This window comes from Pogona vitticeps, chromosome 4 (genome assembly GCF_051106095.1).
Source record: "Pogona vitticeps strain Pit_001003342236 chromosome 4, PviZW2.1, whole genome shotgun sequence".
Taxonomy (NCBI): domain Eukaryota; kingdom Metazoa; phylum Chordata; class Lepidosauria; order Squamata; family Agamidae; genus Pogona; species Pogona vitticeps.
The window spans coordinates 93752397-93776229 of NC_135786.1; the positions used below are offsets into that span (position 1 = coordinate 93752397).

The 23833-nt window shown below is 39.8% G+C and overlaps 1 protein-coding gene across 2 annotated transcripts in view; it reads left to right on the forward strand.

Moving 5' to 3' along the window:
- The window catches only part of DPYD (dihydropyrimidine dehydrogenase), a 623728-nt gene that overhangs the window by 306462 nt on the left and 293433 nt on the right, over window positions 1–23833 (forward strand). For both annotated transcript variants that reach the window (XM_020801233.3, XM_072997958.2), the window contains exons 9-11: window positions 5085–5192; window positions 10345–10514; window positions 15262–15472. In XM_020801233.3, the coding sequence (XP_020656892.3) occupies window positions 5085–5192; window positions 10345–10514; window positions 15262–15472 (489 nt within the window). The remainder of the gene's footprint in view (window positions 1–5084; window positions 5193–10344; window positions 10515–15261; window positions 15473–23833) is intronic.

The window sequence follows — 23833 nt, forward strand, 5'->3', positions numbered from 1 at the left end:
TCTTGCTTTTAAATAATCTTATCTTGTTGTTTAGTCGTTAAGTTGTGTCCAACTCTTTATGACCCCATGGACCAGAGCACGCCAGGCCCTCCTGTATTCCACTGCCTCCCGGAGTTTGGTAAAATTCATGTTGGTAGCTTCAATGACACTGTCCATCCATCTCATCCTCTGTCGTCCCCTTCTCCTCTTGCCCTCACATTTTCCCAATATCAAGGTCTTTTCCAGAGAGTCTTCTCATGAGATGGCCAAAGTATTGGAGCCTCAGCTTCAGGATCTGTCCTTCCAGTGAGCACTCAAGGTTACTTTCCTTCAAAATGGATAGGTTTGTTCTCTTTGCAGTCCAGGGGACTCTCAAGAGTCTCCTCCAGCACCACAATTTGAAAACATGAATTCTTTAGCAGTCAGCCTTCTTCATGGTCCAGCTCTCACTTTCATACATCGCTACTGGAAAAACCATAGCTTTGACTATGCAGACCTTTGTCGGCAAGGTGATGTCTCTGCTTTTTAAGATGCTGTCTAGGTTTTTCATCACTTTCCTCCCAAGAAGCAGATGTGTTTTAATTTCATGGCTGCTGTCACCATCCACAGTGATCATGGAGCCCAAGAAGGTAAAATCTGTTACCTCCTCCATATTTTCCCCCTTCTATTTCCCAGAAGGTGAAGGGACCAGTGGCCATGAGCTTAGTTTTTTTGATGTTGAGCTTCAGACCATTTTTTGCACTCTCTTCTTTCACCCTCATTAAGAGGTTCTTTAATTTCTCCTCTCTTTCTGCCATCAGAGTGGTATCATCTGCATATCTGAGGTTGTTGATATTTCTTCCGGCAGTCTTAATTCTGTCTTGGGATTCCTCTAGTCTGGCCTTTCGCATGATGTATTCTGCATATAAGTTAAATAAGCAAGGAGACAATGTACAGCCCTGTTCTACTCCTTTCCCAATTTTGAACCAATCAGTTGTTCCATAACCAGTTCTAACTGTTGCTTCCTGTCCCACGTATAGGTTTCTCAGGAGATAGATAAGGTGGTCAGGCACTCCCGTTTCTTTAAGGACTTGCCATAGTTTGCTGTGGTCCACACAGTCAAAGGCTTTTGTGTAGTCAATGAAGCAGAAGTAGATATTTTTCTGGAACTCTCTGGCTTTTTCCATAATCCAGCGCATGTTAGCAATTTGGTCTCTAGTTCCTCTGCCCCTTCAAAGTCCAGTTTGTACTGCTAGGAGTTCTTGGTCCCCATACTGCTGAAGCCTTACCTTTTAGCATTTTGAGCATAACCTTGCTAGCGTGTGAAATGAGTGCAATTGTACAGTAGTTGGAGCATTCTTTGGCACTGCGCTTCTTTGGGACTGGGATGTAGCCTGATCTTTTCCAATTCTCTGGCCATTGCTGAGTTTTCCAAACTTGCTGGCATGTTGATTGGAACACCTTAACAGCATCATCTTTTAAGATTTTAAATCATTCCACTGGAATGTCATCATCTCCACTGGACTTGTTGTTAGCCATGCTTTCTAAGGTCCACTTGACTTCACTCTCCAGGATGTCTGGCTCATGGTCAGCAACCATACTATCTGGGTTGTCAGGCATATCCAAATCTTTCTGGTATAATTCCTCTGTGTATTCCATTTCGGTGTTAAAAGTGAGAAACTCAGTGGAAGGCCTGTTTCTGTCTCTGTGCCTGCAAATGTGAAAGCCATCCATGACATGATTGTGGATGACCAACGAATATCAGCCAAGAGTACTGCTACATATCTGAGAATATAATGTGAGAGAACTGTTGCCATTATCCACAATGACTTGGAAATGAGAAAGCTGGCAGCAAAGTGGATCCCCAAACTTTTGACAACCAAACAAAAAAGTCATTGGTGGCTGTTTTGGAATATTTTGCAAGAAATGAGTCAGATTTCCTGGGCAAATTGGTAACTGGTGATGAGACATGGATCTACTGTTATGATCCTGAGACAAAGGAATAGTCTAAGGAATGGAGGCACAGTGGTTCCCCCAGGCCAAAGAAGTTCAGAGTGCAAAGGTCAGTGCAGAAATGGCAACAGTTTTTTGGGATAAGAAGGGAGTTCTGCTGGTGGACTACCTCCAACAGGGTTCAACCATCAGTGTAAAATATTACAGTGGTACCTCGACTTAAGGACTTAATCTGTATTGGGACTGCATTCTTAAGTTGAAACGTTCTTAAGTCGAAGCACCATTTCCCATAGGAATGCACTGAAAACCATTTAATCCTTCTCTGCTGTTTTTTGTTCTTAAGTCAAGGCACCGTTTTTAAACCGAAACATTAGTTCCCATAGGAACTAATGCAAAACTGGTTAATCCATATCTACCACTAGGGGGCGAATTTTTTTTAAAAAAATTCTTCTTTTGACCTAAGGTGAACTTAGGTCCAAAAAAAAAGTGCAGGAAAGGGTTTTTTCTCTCTCCTTTTTTGGTTCTTAAGTCGAGGCTCTGTTCTCAAGTCGAAGCAACTTTTTGCGAATGGAGCCGTTCTTAACTCGAATCGTTCTTATGTAGGGACGTTCTCAAGCCGAGGTACCACTATACAGTGCTTTATTGACAACGCTGAAGCAAAACATCAAGGAAAAACATAGAGGAAAGCTCTCCAAAGGTGTCATCCTGTTGCATGACAATACCTCATCACACACTGCCGGTGAAACAATGACAAAACTTACCTCCTTAGGCTTCCAAGTGATGCTCCATCCACCCTATTCTCCCGACCTGGCACCTTCTGACTATTATCTGTTCCCCGAACTCAAAAAACACCTAAAGGGACGATGATTTGGGAGTGTTCTGGAGGCAACTAATGCTTCAAATGAGTGGTTACACCAGCAGTCAGAAGAATTTTATTTGCAGGGACTTAAGAAACTGTAGGACAGATGTCACATGTGCGTTGACTTCCTGGTGGAATATGTAGAATAGTGTGGCAGTTACAGCTTCCTAGCTCATTTTTTTCTGGGTAAGGCTCTATACTCGTCAGCACTCCCTCGTATGTAACTTTGTTGTATTTTCTCTTATTCATTTTTATTTATTTTGCAAATCATCATCATCATCATTAAAGCTCTTGATTCCCACTTCATCTCCAGTGTGGAAGCCTTTTGAGTTCCCAGTTAAATCAAATATGGATGTGCGTAGAATATGTTTCTATATAGAGATAAATAAATATAAAGCATGGAAATATGTATGCTATATATGTCTCTGTGTGAATGCATGTGTACAGTTGATGAAAGTCTGCATGAAATCTAGCTACATCTCCAAACTAATATTTAGCCATTTCCTCTGAGTTTTTTATTCTTAACTTCTTCCACATTCCCTTCCATGACACACCAAGGAAAGGAATCAGTGAGTTTCATCCTGGTATTCATTTACTGTCTTCCTGTGCTCTTGCTAATGTAACAACAAGATAATTGATTAAGTTGTGGCATCCCCTTTTATTGCCCATCTCTTCAGTTTTGGGCTAACTCCAATGCTAGTTCTAGCAAGGGTAGACCCATTGAAACATCACATCAGTTGCATGTGTATAGATGAAAGACTTAGCAACTTGGGAAGTGAACTCCTAGATACCAGTAAATGATTAGTGAATGGGAGAAATTATATTTTACTTCCCGATCAATTGGATGATGAAGTCCCAGCCACCTATGTAGCCTCGCCCAGAAGCTGTGCTGAAGAACTCTTAACTGCGACTCAGGATCTGGGCCATTACTTTCTTAATTGTACATAGTTACATCTGCTTATTTTTCCTTGTTAAAAACTGATTTAAAAGAACTGCTTAATAGCTTTGCCATTTAAAAACCATCATTTTTATCTTCTTCCTAATTTATTAATAAGTCTTCTTCCCCCTTTAGAATTGCTTTCCCCCAGGGCTTACTAATACTCTGTGTTAACAAGCTTTTAGTTAGATATACCTCTGCTTTTGTACATACAAAAGCGTAACACATACGCACAGTATATACAGGCACACATGCACACACACACACCGATGATGTAAAACAACATTCTCTCCTGAAGACTGAAATACTTCCATTCTCATTTTCATCCAAAGAAACTACTCATTTGAAGAAGAGAATTTTTAAAAAAACTTTCATTTAAAGGCTGATTAAAAAGAAGGAATTGGTACTTAATGAAATAGAAGGTGCATTCTGTGTGAACTTTTACATCCCCTGTGTGAAATGATGTAAACCAATTCATAAGGGAGTATGTATTGAGGGTGACATTGGGACTCTGTTCCTGAGTCAAGCGAGTTAAACACTACCCGTTTGGCCATTATTATCCGTGTAATCATAGTTGTGTAACAAGCAAAAATGCCAAACCTTGACCATTTTTGCCACATGCATGGAATCTCTTTCTGTATTTTGAAGTTATGATTGAGGAGAATTTCAAATGCTGGCGGAAGCTCATGCGTGATTAATAGATTTTCCAGTTACAGACATTCCCCCAAAGAATGGGCCACAGTTGGGTATGCCTAGCAAGGCACATGAAAGTGAGGCAACATACTACTGACTCAATAGACCTATTGCCTTGCCCCCATCCAATTGTGTGTATTGTTAACAAACTAATTAGGGTAGTGAGGAGAGAAAGTGTATCTTTTTGAAGGTGCAGAAAATCATTAGCAACTAAAGAAAATTGACTTTCTGTAATGATTATATTTTTGTGCTGCATTTTTTTGTGCTCCAAAAGGACAACTCCTATGCAAATCACTTGTGCAACTGTATAGATACCAAAATATTTGACCGATGGATTGGGTTCACACTTTGCATCTGTCACTTAGGTGGTTTTAGGTGAGCCACTCTCCCTCAGCCTAGTATTATTTTTACATATGTTGCATGATTGTCATAGAGATTCTATCTAAGTAATGAGCATGACACGCTTGAAACACTTGGACGTGCTATGCAAATATTCATTACTATGTGTGATGGATGCAAAAGTTCTCCAACAATGTATATGAACTGTTGTCTGTGCTTGCCAAAACATATAAATTCTTTGATTTTTATAGGTTGTTCTGATTTAATAACTGACAAGATAAAGATATCTTCCTTCTTTCAGTTTTGATGTCCAATACTCACACTCCATTTAAACTTCTGTTTTAGGTTTGCCAGAACCAAAAAGAGAATCTGTATTTCAAGGTTTGGGGAAGGATGAAGGATTTTACACATCTAAAGACTTCTTGCCACTGGTGGCTATGGCAAGTAAACCAGGTAGGTCTGCTATTATTTTATTTTTAATTACTATGCTGTTAAAAATATGTGTCTGAAACATGTATATTTCACCTTGTGATGTGCACAAGGTAGCATAAAATACATTAAAACAATTATTACTTTCAAAATAATACTGGTGTATCGCTATCCATCTCAAGATTAAATTAAGTTGTTTGTCTCCACTAGACTATATACATTGAATTAATTAATGGGACTTGTAAACAAGGTCTATATGTGACTACCGATTAAGTAACCTAGTCTAGTTGGGACTAACAACTGAATTTACACCTCCATCTCTTGAAAGTTTTCAGAAGAATATAAAGAGGCAGCATCCACCAAACGTTCAGCAGTATATAGCTCAGTTGTACTAACAAAAAAAGCCTTCCAGAACTGGAAAGTTTGCATGCAATTTGAAACCAGGAGAGGGAGAGGGAGATAAGTGCAAAACCTCTGGGAGCTCATTCCATAGTGAAGAGGCTTCATCAGAAAAGACCCTTTTCTTTGCTTTAGATGTTACAGCTTTCTACAAGGAAGCAAGACAGACCAGTAACCACTGAGAAAACTGGTATTGAAGTACAGTATATAATGCAGTCATAGCCTTTTCTGGGAATGTAGATTTTTATCACAGTACACAATTAAACAGCCAAGAGCATAGCTTTTGCCCACATTTGTGGGTTTCCCTCCAACTTCAGTAGACCTTTCTGATGCAATCTGAATTTAACCTCTGAAGGGAAATCCAAGTTCAATCTAATAGTTTTTGATGTGACTAGGTACACAACATGGTGTAGTGAACAGAGCAATGGACTGGGCCTCAGACAACCTGGGTTCAGAGGTTCCTGTGGCCATGGAAACTCCCTATGTGGGCAATACTAATAAAACACACTCCTTAAATGTCTCATATATCTTGAAAGCTCTGTTGGGGTGACTGTATGTGGGGTGCAACTTGATGGCACAACATATTCTTCAGTGCTCCGAAGTCATGTATTTAGGCTGAAGTTGTGAGAAACATATTTTGATAAGAGTACAGAACACTGGATGCAGAGATGCTTAGATGTGATTGAAAATTGTGTAGTTTTCTAGATGAAGCATAGTTATCTCAGAGATTTTTATATATACAATTGCCACAATCCCCAGTTGGCATATCCATTGGCCATGCTGGCTGGGCGGTTCTGAAAGTTGTCGTTCAAAAATATTTTTTTTTAAAGCTCTAAGTTATCTACAGTTATGAAATGTGTGTGTGTGTGTTCTCTCAACATCAGTGCATATGACAGTATTTCTTCTCTAGTAACTCAATTTGTCACATGACAGCTTTTTTTGTGTGAAAGTGATTTTCTCATCGCGACTCTCATGAATAGTCCATTTTATGGAGAAACGAAATGTACTCACTAAGGACAAAAAAAATCTCATCTATTCTGAACTAGGCACATTACAATCCACTTGCTGATCATGATACAGTCCATTCTTCCATGTCTGTGGAACATCTTTAAAGGCTGACAGGAGTGATCCTTCAGGATGGCAGTTACCACTCAGAGTTCTCCATTGCAGGGGAACAAGACTAGGCCCTTAAGGTGCTTGGTGCTGGTTCTTAAATCATGGTAGGAGGAGGTTTCTGGATCTGATATGCTAATAAAATGGTTCCTTCTGCTCTGTTGAGATCTGGTTGGGTAGAATGGAGTGTCCAATAACTTGCCATTTTGACATGTCAAAGATCACTTCCACTCTGTACAGTGGTGCCCCGCTTTACGATTACCCCACATTACAACGAATCCGCTTCATGATGACGTTTTTGCGATCGCTTTTGCAATCGCAAAACGATGGTCTAAATAGGTTTTTTTCACTTTGCGATAATCGGTTCCCTTCTTCGGGAACTGATTCTTTGCAAAACGATGGTTTTTTAACAGCTGATTGGCAGTTTCAAAATGGCCACTGGGTAATTAAAATGGCTCCCCGCTGTGTTTGGGGACAGATTCCTCGTTATACAGCCACCAAAAATGGCCACTGTATGGAGGATCTTCGCTGGACGGTGAGTTTTTAGCCCATTGGAATGCATTGAACAGTTTTCAATGTGTTTCAATGGGCTTTTTATTTTCGCTTTACGATGTTTTCGCTTAACAGTGATTTTCCTGGAACGGATTATCGTGAGACACCACTGTAATCCTAAAGAAAGCACTCCATGTCTCAAACTATGAGTCACTGTGACATAGGCAAAAGAATGACACTGAGCAGCAGTTCAGGGGAACCACCACAGTAAAAAAGTGCAGACAAACAAAAGGGAAAGTCTGAGCAAATAGAAGTGGATTTAGGATATATTTAACCACTGCCAGTGCCAACAAAATTAGCAAATATTTTGGCTCAGGCCTAATAAATTCCCATGATGTATCCATATAGAGAAATAATTGTTTATGTAGTGTGTTATGCTGAAAAAATGATTCTATACACATGTGCATATAAGGAATTTTTTTAAAATTGCATTCACAAACCAGTGTTTAAAGGCGGATTTTTTGTTCTTCAAAGAAATTGATACTTGTGATCTACACCCTTGCTGTGAAAATTTAGGACTGGTATAGCACAAAGTTAAGAATTATAGGCCATTGATGGTATGGTAAAAATAAAAACCTACATGTCTAAGTGAAACTATCACAATCTCCTTCAGATTACAGGTTTATGCTATTTATGGTATCATTTTTTTTTCCAAATTACAGTAATTTGTTTAATCAATGGTTAGTTGCATTCTACCTGTTGTTAAAGCGCAACACATTGTATGGATTATGGGTCTTTGGGTTTTTGCTTTCAGTTTTTCTCTCCACATCTTGGGAAATACTAGACACTCATTGACACTGTCTGAACTTTCATATTTCACCACACAAGTCTTCTATTTAAAAAAAAAAAACAAAGAAGTGGCAAGACAATATGAAAACATTCCTCCACAGTCAAGAACAAGGTGACTCAGAATTACTTCATAATCTTAATTAATCAGTTGGTAATGACCAGTTCACCCTACACCTGCAATCTGTTAAATCAGACCCATAGATTCAAGAGCAGCAGCTAAACTTTTCCTGTAACGGTAAAGACATCTCCAGAAATCATTCCCCAGTAGAGGTGGTAGGTTGAAAATAGACACTCTGATGGATCCACTGAAACAGCGATGTCTACGTTGGCTTGGGCATGTTATGAGAATGGCTAATGGTCGAATTCCAAAAGATCTCTTGTATGGATAATTAATGCAGGGAAAGCACCCCAGAGGGAGACCACAGCTGCAATACAAAGATATCGGCAAGTGGGGTCTGAAGGCCTTAAGAATGGACCACAACAGATGGGAAACCTTGACATCTGAGCATTCAGCCTGGAGGCAGGCAGTACATCACGGCCTCTCCCAGTTTGAAGAGACCCTTGTCCAGCAGGCCGAGGCAAAGAGGCAGTCCCGAAAGCAGCAAAATCAGGGATCAGGACAGGGGACAGATTGGATTTGTTTCTAGTGTGGAAGGGATTGTCACTCTTGAATTGGTCTTCTCAGCCACATTAGACGCTGTTCCAAGTCCTCCATACAGAGCATATTACCATAGTCTCTCGAGACTGAAGGATGCCTAATCTAAGATGGATCCACTGGTAGAAATCTGGGCAGTGCTTAGGGTCGCAAACATTATTTATGATGCAAAGGCCCTGTCTGTAGCCACCACTACCACTGCTCAGCTATGGAAAAGATTTCTCTTTCCTGCTCCCTTCACTTGCTGCATGGTTACAGTTACAGTTATAGTACCGAGGCCTACTCAGATTAATCAAGTGACCATTATAGCTACAATTTTTAAAACATCTCTTTGCTTTACCATTTTTCTAAAGAAAGTAAAATGACTGCTTTTTAAAAATATGTATCACTGCTGTAGGCTGTTAGCTTGCAGTATAAAACACATGCTATCTGCCTCACGGTTTCTTCAATATCATCTACAGAGTGGTAGAATATACCAGATGGGTGGGATATAAATCAAATAAATAAATAAATAAACAGACAGACAGACAGACAGACAGACAGACAGACAGACAGACAGACAGACAGACAGACAGACAGATAGATAGATAGATAGATAGATAGATAGATAGATAGATAGATAGATAGATAGATAGATAGATAGATAGATAGATAGATAGATAGATAGATAGATAGATAGATAGATAAAATAACGTAGTGGCATAAGGTAGTGCATGAGCTGGTACAGTACTTAAATTATGTGATATTCCTTTTCCACCTCTTTGCTGACAACCTTGTAATTATAAGAGGATCTAAAAAGTTTTTAACACATTTATAAGCCTGTCCTCATTCACCTCCAAATGAGTTGCACAGTACTATCAGAAGGTGGCCAGAACATTATTACTTAGATATGCCCGCATCTCTAAGTGCAGTGGTGTAAACTGCATCTGTGAATTGTCACTAGTTAAGAAGAGAGACATGCATGTTTTGTTGTAAACCAAGACCAGAAACGCAGAGGGAGCAGCCGATGGCAGCAGTTCAAGTGAAAAAATTACACACATGTACAAAATCACACACAGAACTCTCTATCTCTTTAGGTCAGGTATAGGGAGCAGGTGCTAAGATTTATCTTTCTCTTGCAGTTTCTGCTGGTATTCATGAGCATAAAGGAACAGTTCTGGAAACTTTGGTTCAAACAACATCTTCAGCACGAATCAGGGGACAAAGTTACAGTGATAGACAGACATTCCAGTAGAATGTGTGTGTTTTTCCTTTCCTTTTCTATCTCAAAGAATGTTGATGCTTACAAAAAAGAGTCAAAGGTTTAATATTTTGAATGCCAGGATTTTAAATCAGTTGCGCTCAATCTGACAAGGCCCTATAATTTCTTTTTTTCTTCTTCTTGTTTTTCTTTAAAGTGCATTGTACTTTATTTCCTGCCAAGGCAGGAAGGCAATGCTCCTTAAAGGTACTGACTATGAAATTACATGTATGAGCATATCTTAAAAAGTGGGAATAAAACTGTCTTCCAATGAAGCAGAATAATTTGATAGTGACTCTCCATGCTCGGGAACAGCAAGATGCAATTTTACACTGCTCCGAGTACAAGTGCTATTTGAGCTGTCATGCAGAAATAGGTGGGTTTTTTTTAACCCTCCTTGAAAATGGGGTTTTCCTTTCATCACTCAGGAATGTGTGGCTGTCGCTCTCCATTGCCGTCGGTCCAGGGAACAGTGATCGTTCTTGGGGCAGGTGACACCGCTTTTGACTGTGCAACATCAGCTTTGCGCTGTGGAGCTTGTCGTGTTTTCGTGGTCTTCAGAAAAGGATTTACTAATATCCGAGCTGTCCCTGAAGAGGTAAATTTCACATAATTGAAACACTGGAGGTACTGGTCGAAAATACATTCAAGTATGAAATGCTGATTTATTACTATTGCTCAGGGCCGAACTACCCCTTGCACACAGTCTTGGGGAACATTCTCAGAACCTGAGTACTCAAACTGAACTTGAGAATTTATAATCTTGAACAGAAGTAGGGGAAACAGTCACTTAACCCTTTTCCCTCAGGCTGTTTATTCCAGTAAAAATCTGCCCCTCTTTCAGTGTTGCTTGTTTTCAAAGGAGTGGAAGGCCTTAGAATCTTTCTCTCTTTTTTTGCTGCTGAAACTAAAACTGCCAGGATGTGGAAGCAAAATGTGAACAGAATGATGATGATGGGGGAGGGGTGGACTTAGTTTAGGTTTTCTGGGACTTGTAGCCCAAGAACATCTGGGGACCCATGTTTGGGAACCAATGTCCTACAGCAGTGATGGCAAACCTTTTTGAGCCCGAGTGACCAAACTGCAACACAAAACCAACTTATTTATTTCAGAGTGCCAACACTGCAATTTAAACCTGAATACTGAAGTTGTCGTTTAGAAAAAAAACAACTGCCCTTGCTCTGCAAGGGTTAAATGCTTTTTTACATTTTCCTAGGGGCAGTATTAACAGAGAGATACTTACCGGCAACTAGTAATGGCCGCCATTGCACCCTTCCGCTTGACTACTGCACCAGCAGAGGGGAGTGCTGAAATCTGAGATCGGAGAATGGGTATTTCTTGATGGCGACTTATGGCTCACATGCCCTCAGAGAGGGCTCTGTGCCCCAGCTGTGGCACATGTGCCATAGGTTCACCATCAGTATCCTAGGGGATTATACAGCCTTGGGCAAGCTGCATAGTACCAGAGTACCCCTAGAATAAGAGAGTGGTAAACAAATTCTGTGTATTCTGTACCTAGAAAAAGGAAAGGATTGCTATGAGTCAGAATTGACTTGATGGCACAATATTGTTAGTTATGTACAGAGTTTGGTAAAGTTACTTTCTTGGACTATAAAACCAAGAATCCCACCCCCTCCAGCATTGACAGTGGTCATGCTGACTGGGTGATTCTGGGGGTTTTCATCCTACATTCTGCTTAGGGACATAAGAAGCCAACTTCATCCTGACGGGAAACATCTAGCTCAGACTGAGGGTCCCAGCCCAAGACCCCAACTCTCCTACTTGCTATCTTTTGACAGTTAAAGGATGTAGCTTAAGCTAAGGTTTAACTGGACATTTTTTGGATTGAACCAACAACTTTCTAAATGGGAAGAGTAACCTGTGGTGGTGACTTATGCATTCTCCATTGTATTGTTATTTTGTAAGTATAACATCTAAAAGCTCATGTTGCAGGATTTCTAAATTTAGCACTGAGAGTCTGTGTGTGTTATTCTGGATCTTTATTTATCTTAACAAGGGTTGATGTTCAAGGTTGTCAGACAGTCTGCACTCCAATAAGATCCAGTCTCATTTGTACCTCCCAGACTAACGTTCGGATTGGACCACACTGTTGCTGCATTTTGCATTTCTCTGAATGTTGTGATGTAGTCCTTACTTAAATATATATATATATAAAAAAATACATCCTAAATATATCCAAATGCATATTGTAGGTGGGGTAGAAATTAAGTAAATAAATAAGTTTAGAAGCATGTCCAGGTTGAGGGGGGCAGGGGATAGGAGTGGAAAAACACATTTGTGGGAAAATCCATTCAAAATATGATATGCTTGAAAATGAAACATAAAAATTAATTAATAAGAAAATGGAATGTAACATATTTAGGAATGAACACGTAAGAATAGCAGCACCAGGGATAGAGATTTTCCCCCCATCCCTATGTTCTAGTCCATCTTGGTATACATTCAAGCACCATCTGTCCCTCAGCACAAATATTGAAAAAACCAGTATCTGTAGAGATGATCAGTGTGAAGCTGAGCTTGTCTCCAGATTGAGGTTTGCTGGAGCAGTGATGGACCATGATCCCATTGGGTGTTCTTACTTTTGTAAGCCATTTTATCTTTATAAATTACAAAAATTGGTCTTGTGATAGGGAAAGCTGGCATGTGGAGCTTTTCCCAATTGCTTACTGCATTGCTAGGCCATATCTAGCATGCCACTGTATGCCAAATCAGAGCCAAATAAAACATGTTCATCTTGAAAGTGTGCCACAAGAGTTTAGGTTTATGTTGGTTTTGCAGTAATAAAATAGAAGAATCTTTTCCTGTTTGTAAAGAACAGGCCAGGAATTATGTGCATGCATGTGAAGACTGAAATTTGGAATGAGAGAGGGGAACCAATATGTTACATTTTAAAGACTTTAAAAAAAATAATAATCAAAGTGTAATTCTCCTTTGGAACAAAAACCGCAGTGCTACTGCCAGCATGTATATTCTGCATTCACACTGAATTTGTGATTGGCATCGTCATCATTTGTTTTATTACAAAAGGTTTTTCTTTCAGCTTTAATTATTGCAGTGCAGTGGGCTTGCTTTGTTGCAATTTATGTGCCACATACCTCGGATTATTGCATAATTTACACTAATGAGACACTGAACATGTCTCAGTTACAAAATATATGGGGAAATAGACTTCTCTGTTCAGAAATAGTTATATAGTATGTTGTAGAGATCCAAACAGTTAACCAGGGGAGAAGTAAAGGTAACCAAAAGGAGAAGTAATTTTTTCAAGATTCATAGGTTATATTGGGCGTTAGGATATTTTGTCATCATGTTAAAATCTAGGAAAATATTATTTTAAATAGATGTAACAATTCTACTGTAGCACTACTCTAATTATATTCTCCTCATCCTTTCTCCCCCTTTTACTGGTGCATAAATATTGCTTGCAACTAGCAGTTTCTTTTTGTAAAATATTTACCAGCACAAACTATAATTCATCTTGACCATATGAGTGATATCAAATACACATTTAAAACATGGGGAATATATCAGATCATAACTTCTGTGTTTCTTGCAACTTAAAACCTTTAAGTTATTTGCCATCAAACACTATTTAATTGTTGCTGTTTCAACCTATACAGTATACATAGTGCTAAAGCACTTTCTGGGGGCTTTGCAACCTAATTATACAAACAACAACCCCCCCCCCCAGCAAGCTGGGTACTCATTTTATCAACCAGGAAAGGATGCAAGACTGAGTCAAACTTGACTTGGCTGCCTAAACTCATTGAGATCAAGCTGCTGTACTTTAGTTTAATCACTGAGCCACAGGGCACCTTCATTGAAAGAGATAAGAATTTTTCAACATAAATGAGAACAGATGGAACACTATGAGTCAAAATATGAAGAGTTAAGTTCTCACATATTTATTGTATCGTCTTGCCTAATCATTCCATTAAATACTCCATATTTCTTAATACTTTCTGTTCATATATTTCTGGTGAACCATCTAGGGTAAAACTAGAACATCAGACATACTGTTTCTAATCAGTGTGTGGGCACTGCATTTGTACTGGTGGTTACTGCTGAAGAAAACAATAACATCATAAATAGAAGGTTGTTTATGTGTTACTTTATTGCACATCAAACCAAATGTCATTTTGGGCAGCACCAGAAATTTCTTCGGTGGCTGAATGGTCACCGGGGGGGGGGGGGGGAGTTTGGAATTGGGAAAATACAATTGGCCTGCCTCCCTACAAGTGATGATCAGCAGATATTCTCCTGTTCCTCAAAATAACACATTGTCATCATATAGCACAGGGGCAGAGAGGAATGGAAGCCCACTGCCAGTGGAGGCTTTCTACTCTCCCTTTCCACCTGGGGCTCTGGCTGAAGGTGTGGGTTTTTTTTTTTTTGCCTCATGTATGCTTCTTTTCAGATTGCATTCTCTCTGAAAAGTTTTGTTTCCTCTGGTGAAACAGTTGTTGACTTGCACTCTCAAGAAAAGTCTAACATTAGAATCTGTGCTGAGCTGACCTTCTCAACATTTCTCACATTTAAAAGAGTAATAAAAGGTTCTGAGCCAAAATTTCTAAGGAGATATTTTTCTAAGAAACATTCTAAGTTTCCTTTTCCATTTGTGTTCCCCAGAAAAGGAAAATAAGTGTTCCAATTTCTTGTCACCATTCTCTCCTTACATGTTTGGCTCTACAGATCGCTTGTTTCTTTCCACTTCCAAAGAAATTCCATACAAGGATCGAACCTTTGTCTTCACCAGCTCTGTTGGGGGGCTAGGTTGTCATCAGAGAAATCCTAAAAGAACAGGAGACATGAGATGGAGTCCCATTGGTTTGGCTTCTAATTGATGTATTTTAAAGATATTGCAACTCATTCCCTGCCAGTGAATATAAATGTTAAAGAGACATGTTAGGAAGCCTACTGAAAGAATTTTTCATAATGACAAAACTACTGCAGTTTGTAACTCCAAATACTTGTGACCTACAGATGATGCTGATTAAAAGTAGTGCATTGTCGCTTCCCTGCTTAAATAGCAATTCCCAGTGTGGTATAGTGGATAGAGTGATGGACTAGGACTCAGCAGGCCTGGGTTCATATTCCCACTCAGCCATGGAAGCTCACTGAGGCTGTGGAACTGGTAAAACCGCTTCTTAAATACCTCACTTGCTTTGAAAGTGCTTTTAGGGTCCTTGTAAGTCAGCATAAGACTTGACAGCACATAGCAACCTATCTAAATACATGTCTCATTTACTTTTAAGCGAGGTGCAAAAATCCATCACTAGTGATGAAAGTAGAACCTTTTCACAAACTATATTCTTCCTCTCCAGATGGACCTTGCAAAGGAAGAAAAGTGTGAATTTCTGCCCTTCCTTTCCCCTCGGAAGGTTGTAGTGAAAGGAGGGAAGATTGTGGCTATGGAGTTTGTTCGGACTGAGCAAGATGAAGATGGAAACTGGAAGGAAGACCATGAGCAGGTTGTCCGTCTGAGAGCAGATGTGGTGATCAGTGCCTTTGGTTCCATCCTACAAGATCATAAAGGTACTTGTAAGTCCTAAGAAACACTTTCCAAATGACATTAAGCATTTTAAGTTCTACTGATTAGAAAGGGAAGATTAAGCACATGCTTAATTTTTTCCCTTTGAAACCAGAAGGAGTTAAACATACTTTCATTAGATTGCATCCTTATATATTGGCTGTTCCTAAAACTAGGTGTTATATCAAGTGAAATGTGCAATTACAAAATAATACTGGAATGTGACTTGAAATATAGTTTTATTTTGTGCTGTTCCAAAAATGTCTCCCATGAGAATTTTGCCCATTTTTGTTCCATTTGACAGAAAAGAAATTCCATTTGAAAAGAATTTCAAAGGAAATAAATGTACAGGGGAAATCTCATGCGAACAGTTGAAGATTTTTTTTTTGGCTTATCTTACTTGTAAGGTGGTTAAGGTATGTGGGTTAATGTCTGGTCTTCCATTGTGTGATCATCTTGATATCATGCAACACCTCCCTACTTACTACATGTCAACTAACATCCAAGATAAGACTTCCAAAGCAATTCCTTCCATGTCCCCCCCCCAAAAAAAACAGGAAATGTGGGCAGGGAAGGAAATTCCAGAGTGATGGAGAGACATGTAATGCAAGTGAACCAACAAATGTGGTACCATTGACCACTTTGTTATGTTATGGCAAACTCAAAAACACTACCAGAAAAGGGCCTGTAGATGACACACAAAAAGAGAAGTGCCTTTTATGGAGAAATAAAACTTTGGAGAAAATTATGGGATGTTATTAGCTTTACCCTTTTCTTGCAGATAAACATGGCACTGTCTTCTACAATATTTACTAGAAGGGTTTGCAAGGAAAGACCTTTATTAAAATGTACACTAAAGACAAGGTGTATATACAATAGCTTGCCAAAAATGTGGCATTTGGGGGGGCCTTGGGGAAGGTGCTGAACCTTGAAGAGTGATTTTTTTAAAAAAAGGGCTAAGCCAGAATTTATTAGAATATATTTTTTCCAAGAACCATTCTAAGTTTTCTTTTTCTTATATTTCTAGAAATAGAAGGGCAATTGCAAATTGCCGCCCTTTTTTGGGTGACAGCCTCCCATCCACTATCACCACTGTAGTGTCCCAGAATGACACTATGTAGAGAACTGTGGAGGAAGCAAAATGGTGCCCAGACTAACAACACTGTACCGGTTGTTTGGGGGTGGGGGAGGCAGGAAGAAAACAAAGTCATGTTGCAGCTCCTGCTAATGGTGAGCCCCATCTAATGAAAAACTATTGGCAAATTTCATCCACTAGAAATTTAATGAAACAATAACCCCAGTTTCTCTGTTCACATATAGGACAGAGAATTTAAAGGCCATTTGTTCACGTCTATAGATTTATTGCTCCACTCCTTTTTTCATGTTAAGAAGCATGCATCAGGCATTCATTCTTTTCTTCATTTAGACAAGTCATATTTCTTTTGACATTTGCATTCATGTTCTTGTAAAGACAACCCAGATTACTTTTCTTCATTCAGTTTTGCTTGAGACCAAGGAGACACAATTTACGTGCCCCCTTTTTTATTTAGTCCCCAGAGCCTCAGCTGTAGAAAGCATAACTCACTTACTGCAACGTGAGCTACAGTAGCTTAAAACTATATTCACATTGCTTCAAGTACAGTAAGCCTATTACATCAGGGGTTGTCAACCCCCGGTCCGTGACCCGGTGCCGATCTGTGGGCTTGCTGGAACTGGGCCGCGGATACGGATCTCCGCCCCACTGCACTGAACTGAAAATGCCTTCTCATTTGGTTCCGTTTTTTAATGTATTGGAATACAAGGATCTTTGGTTTAGCAGTCCACTGCCTTTCTAACATGCACTTTTGCTGAAGTTACGTTTAATTAAATCGTGTTAGAGCATATGTGGAAAACTTCAGTAATATATACTGAAGCTGAATATATTTGCACCAGAGTACACCGGCAGTATCTATACTCTCATCTAGCAGTTTAATGATCCTATTCTGTTTATCTTCTTTTATTGTAGCCCGAGGTGGACATAGCAACTATGCCAAATCCTGTGCAGCATGGTTAAATCTCAGCTTTCATTAGCTGGTTTTTTTGTGTGTGTTTATCTTTAAGACAGCAAGTTTTTGCAGAGGGTTGGACTGATGTTCTACCCAACCTTAATAAAGAAATGTTGATAGACAGAGAGGAAAATATGGTGATGTCATTGTGGCCACAGAAGTACAAATCTGAATCTGAATTGAGCTGCTGCTGCTGCTGCTGCTGCTGCTGTTTCTTCTTCTTCTTCTTCTTCTTCTTCTTCTTCTTCTTCTTCTTCTTCTTCTTCTTCTTCTTCTTCTTCTTCTTCTTCTTCTTCTTCTTCTTCTTCTTCTTCTTCTTCTTCTTCTTCTTCTTCTCTACCAGGACTGTGGTATTAAGTGAACTCTTGTCATGGAAGATTGTCTACATCGATTCCCAGAGAAAGACTGGTTCTACTGTTAGGCAGAGTGAGGCAGGTATCTTAGTAGCTGGTGAAGAGTGTGGTCAGTGGGACAGAACAGCAAAGCAGTATGTCATTTTGGTCTACAGTGCAGTGGAGCATAGGGAACTCATGTCCTTGAACTGTTGTGGTGAAGCACCCACCTACTATTAGTCCACCAGGTGCCACTGAAGGGAGGAATGCTTCCTCTTGGTCCCTGTACATGGAATGTGGAATAGACTGTAGTCATAATTTACTTTAGGCAACAAAATGTCAGCCTGGCATTGGAGGATGTTTTGACATGCATGAGATCCGTATTTCATTTTGGGGCAGTTTGGAAAAAGATGTTTGTTTTAGAGAATTTTGCAGCTTTCACTGGTATAAACAGTCAGTGATGCAGTTAGAAAATACTTCGTAATATTGGTATGTGTGTGCAAGAGAAAGATTAACCATACATTTGTTCAGGATGAAATGGAAGCAGTAACAATACACTTATTTTAAGATAAATTATTGTGATAGCTTATGAGCAATAATTGAGATCTAAAACATCTCCACCCCTCACCTCAGCCTGCTTCTAACCCTCTCAAAATATCCTTCATAGTTCTGCTGTATTATTTCGTTTTCCTTCTTCACTAAACTGAGTTTCTTCCCAGTCAAGTCTCAGCAAACAACACCAGAAAATGTATTCACTGTATCTTGGGATACTAAATATACTATATATTTGTAAGTACCTTTTAAGAAATGATTGCTTAAAAATCAAAAACAACCACAGTAGCATTCACAATTTGAATAGTCTCCCAACCTTATTCTTACATGATTTTGGGCTAGACAAGCCACTCTCCTCTGTTCTCTGCATTTCAGTGTCCCAGTGATTACCGTAGTAGCTACATTTTGTCATTAAAACCTGCACATTGTTTTGGCAGGGGCCTGCATTAATATAACATAGGAAGTTGCCTTCTACAGTGTAAGACCATTGGTCTATCCATCTCCTTCAGAATTGTTTACACTGACAGGCAGTGAGTCACCAGGATTGCAGATTGGTGCCTTTCCCAACCTTACATGTAGCCCCCAGGGACTGAACATATGCCCTTTGCATGCAAGGAATGTGTTTGACCCTTGAGCTGCGGCTTGTCCTCAAAGCCTGAATGGACCAAAGTACAGCAGTGTAAAAAAAGTAATTAATGCCAGTGATTTTGTGGGCCATTTCTTTGAAAGTCATGTCTGTCCTTGGACTCTGTAGACTGTCAAGTCAAGAAAAGCATTCAAGTCCTTTCTTTTCAGTTGCTTCCTGCCCCAGAAGGCTGAAGAGTCTGGTATGGAAGAGGAGTTCCCCACCTTTTCTCCTGTAACTCAAGTTGATGTGGTTTGCCTCTTTAGCTAGCAATATATTCTTGGTGTATTCTGCTGCTTGGGCTTTGTCAACTTACTAAGTAGACAGAGTTGATTCTAAGCATATAGGAACCTCACCTTTTTTGTTTTCAACTTACCCATCTCTGGACTTCAACTAGAGACAGAAAAATGCTCCCATTAGCACCAGCTTTATTCTTCTAGCTATTTGCTGTGCAGCAAAGCAGTTTTTGTTGTGACTGCAGCTGGGAAAAGAAGGGTGAAAACCAAGAACGACCATCTTGAGCAGGGATGGGACCACATTTTAATTTCCAGATCCTGCTACCATCCTCTCAAAGCCCTGAAATGGCCAAAATGGGAATAAAATAAAATCTAGAATTGTCAAGAAAACTTTCAGTTTTCAGTTTTGGATTTGGGTGAGGTTTAGAGGGTTTACCCCCTCTTCACTAGCTTGAAAAAAAGTCTAACCTGAGTTCTCAAAGAGTGAAAAAACAAGCGTGTTCTTGTGCAAAATGGTTTGGAACTGCACATAATAATCTCTGCCTACTCCAGGTTGAACCTATAGTGAGCAGAGTGGATTCTTCCTTGTAACCTCCTCCAGGATGGATGCTCTGTGCACATACTCTGCCATCACTGGGTATTTGACTGAAGCGCTAGGTGGAACTTCTTGAAACAGTGCTTCACCTGAAGAGGAATGCCATGCCTCACTTTGCTGAGTCATCTTCAGAGAGGGGAGATGATATCTTTCAGCTGGAGGAAGCCAGTGCACATGGGTAATTCAATGGCTTAGCTGACAGCTAAGAAACTTTCGGAAGGAGGTCAGATGCCAATTGTACTGGCAAAGTGTCAGAGGATGAAGAGAGACAGGATGATTTGAGGCCTATTTGTCCAAAAGAACAATGAAATTTCAAACAGTGTGCTTTCAAGCAGCTAGGTTTGTGGGAGATAACATATAAAGTCAGCTCTTGCCTGTTACCCATTTCTGCCACCCAAGACTCCTTAGAAGCTCTTATGACCTGGGGTATTTGGCAATTGTGTATCTGTTTTTTTCTTGTGAATAAGGTGGCTGATGTATTGGACCAGACCTTTGGTTTGACCCACAGACTGGGAATAACCATCCCACACTTGGAAAAATACCAGCCTTGATAATGTAAAATTGGCATTTGCTGCCCATTGATATAACAAAGAGAGGAAGAGTGAGATGCACACAGGAAGAAACTATCCGAGTCCCAAGAGTGGAGATCACCCGCCACGCTTGCAAATGCAAGCTGAGAGTTGCCCACTTTCATATTGTGCTCCAAAGATTACTTTTAAAAGACCATCTTTATATGTTGCTGACTGGATCAGCCAGGAGAATTTCTGCTGCTGTCTCTGACCATTTACTGGGAATAGCAGTAGGGATTGTGCCTCAGGACTGGACCCTTCTCTAGCCTTAAACTTTCCCTCCACATACACTATGTTGTAATCTGGACTCTCCCACCACTTCCTCATGATTTCTTTCAAACCCTGATGTCTCTGTAAGTGACACATCTGGTATTTTGTGTATTTATGCAAGACAGTTTTTTCAGCAATGTTGTACGTTACCATATACATATGCTTTCCTTCCTTTGAATTTGAACAGTGAGAGATAAAAAGCATGATAATATGGAATGCCTGTTAGCATATTTTATATTTTTACGATAAACTCCCATTAGGAATGACAGAAGGTGTACAGTTTTTCCTTAGAATTGTTCTAAAGGAGAATAAAGCAGAGAGGAATTGCTTTAAAAGACTGATTTCAAGCTCAGCCTCACTCTTGCCTTAGACAGTTGATGTGAAGCCCAATGTCATCATTCTGTAATTACGTTTCTCCATTCCCAAATAGCTGCACAAGAATAGTTTTCCTCCCTTGTGAACAGCAACACTCTGAGTTTCTACTTATTATTTTACAGCAGGTTTCACTGGGTGTTGATATCACTTATGCTTTTACTGAAGAGTCCACTGACAAATCTTCAGATAGCTGTGCCAAAAATGCCGTATACGATTGCACTCTTCCCCACACTGAAGGACCAAAGTGGGGCTGATAGGGAGAATATTTCTAACATTTGCTTGTTTACAGTACAAAGTTACTTATCTTGACTTACTGTACTATCTCTAAATAATCAAGTTAATATAAATATCTTGATTTTATTGGTTTTGTACCAGACTAGTGTAACAACAGCAGCCGCAATTAAAAATTGCAAACAAACTGCATAGGTAGAGCAGAATGGCTTTTTCTTCTTCAAATAAAACTGTTTTACAAGTGGGAGACTATAAATCAGTGGAGATCAAACAGCATTTTGTAGGTTATGGAAATATCCCTTATGAAAATTGAAAGCATGAAGGAAGTAGGAGGTCTTCTCAGGTGAAATATCTGCAGTATTTCAAGGGAAGTTCACAGAATTCTGAAAAATCTAGTGCCATTTCACAGGCAAGGTAGAGAGAGACTTTGTCTACTCCTGTTTTGCTACAAGGGGCATTGCATTGCATTGCATTGAATCCAAGCCCTGCAAAGGTTAGAAGCCTCAGAGGACATCAGAGGTGAGGAAATTCCATGCGATACGAAATGAGACTCAACTTTGCATGCTGATTAATAATTAATACTTAATGAATTATTAAACCATAAAATTAGCTAATTCCATGATGCTTCCTTCCACATGGAACCTCGTAGGATTCTGTCCGTTAAGCTTCAGAATATGGAATTGGTTGTTGTTGTTGTTTAGTCGTTAGGTTGTGTCTGACTCTTCGTGACCCCATGGACCAGAGCACGCCAGACCCTCCCATCTTCCACTGCCTTCCGGAGTTGGGTCAAATTCATGTTGGTATCTTCGGTGACATTGTCCAACCATCTTGTCCTCGGTCATCCCCTTCTCCTGTTGCCTTCACACTTTCCCAACATCAGGGGCTTTTCCAGGGAGTCTTCTCTTCTCATGAGATGGCCAAAGTATTGGAGCCTCAGCTTCAGGATCTGTCCTTCCAGTGAGCACTCAGGGTTGATTTCCTTCAGAATGGATAGGTTTGTTCTCTTTGCAGTCCAGGGGACTTTCAAGAGTCTCCTCCAGCACCACAAGTCAAAAGCATCAATTCTTCAGCAATCAGCCTTCTTTATGGTCCAGCTCTCACTTCCATACATTGCTACTGGAAAAACCATAGCTTTGACTATGCAGACCTTTGTCGGCAAGGTGATGTCTCTGCTTTTTAAGATGCTGTCTAGGTTTTTCATTGCTTTCCTTCCAAGAAGCAGGTGTCTTTTAATTTCATGGCTGCTTTCACCATCTGCAGGGATCATGGAGCCCAAGAAAATTAATATCTGTCACTGTCTCCATATCTTCCCCTACTATTTGCCAGGAGGTGAAGGGACCAGTGGCCATGGTATTTTTTTTTTTAATGTTGACCATTTTTTACACTCTCCTCTTTCACCCTCATTAAGAGGTTCTTTAATTCTTCCTCTCTCTGTGCCATCGGAGTGGTATCATCTGCATATCGGAGGTTGTTGATATTTCTTCCAGCAATCTTAATTCCATCTTGGGACTCATCCACTCCAGCCTTTCGCATGTTGTATTCTGCATATAAGTTAAATAAGCAAGGAGACAATATATAGACTTGTCCTACTCGTTTCCCAATTTTGAACCAATCAGTTGTTCCATATCCAGTTCTAGCTGTTGCAACCAGTCCCACATATAGATTTCTCAGGAGATAGATAAGGTGGTCAGACATTCATTGCCCTTCGTTGGGGTTGGGATGTAGACTGATCTTTTCCAATCCTCTGGCCACTGCTGAGTTTTCCAAACTTGCTGGCATATTGTGTGTAGCACCTTAACAGCATCATCTTTTAAGATTTTAAATAGTTCCACTGGAATGCCATCACCTCCACTGGCCTTGTTGTTCGCCATGCTTTCTAAGGCCCACTTGACTTTACTCTCCAGGATGTCTGGCTCAAGGTCAGCAACCACACTATCTGGGTTCTCTGGGACATCCAGATCTTTCTGGTATAATTCCTCTGTGTATTCTTGCCACCTCTTCTTCATGTCTTCTGCTTCTGTAAGGTCCCTATCATTTTTGTCCTTTTATCATGTCCATCTTTGCACAGAATGTTCCTTTAATATCTTTAATTTTCTTGAACAGATCTCTGGTTTTTCCCTTTCTATTATTTTCCTCTATATCTCCGCACTGTTCATTTAAGAAGGCACTCTTGTCTCTCCTTGCTTTTCTTTGGAAGTCAGCATTCAATTTTCTATAACTTTCCCTATCTGCCTTGCATTTTGTTTCCTTTCTCTTCTCTGCTATTTGTAAGGCCTCATTGGACAGACACTTTGCTTTTTTGCATTTCATTTTCTTTGGGATGGTTTTTGTTGCAGCGTCCTGTACAGTGTTACAAGCCTACATCCATAGTTATTCTGGCACTCTGTCCACCAAATCGAGTTCCTTAAATCTGTTCTTCACTTCCACTGTATATTCTTAAGGGATTTGGTTTAGATTATTCCTGACTAGTCCAGTGGTTTTTCCTACATTCTTCAGTTTAAGTTGAATTTTGCTATAAGAAGCTGATGATCAGAGC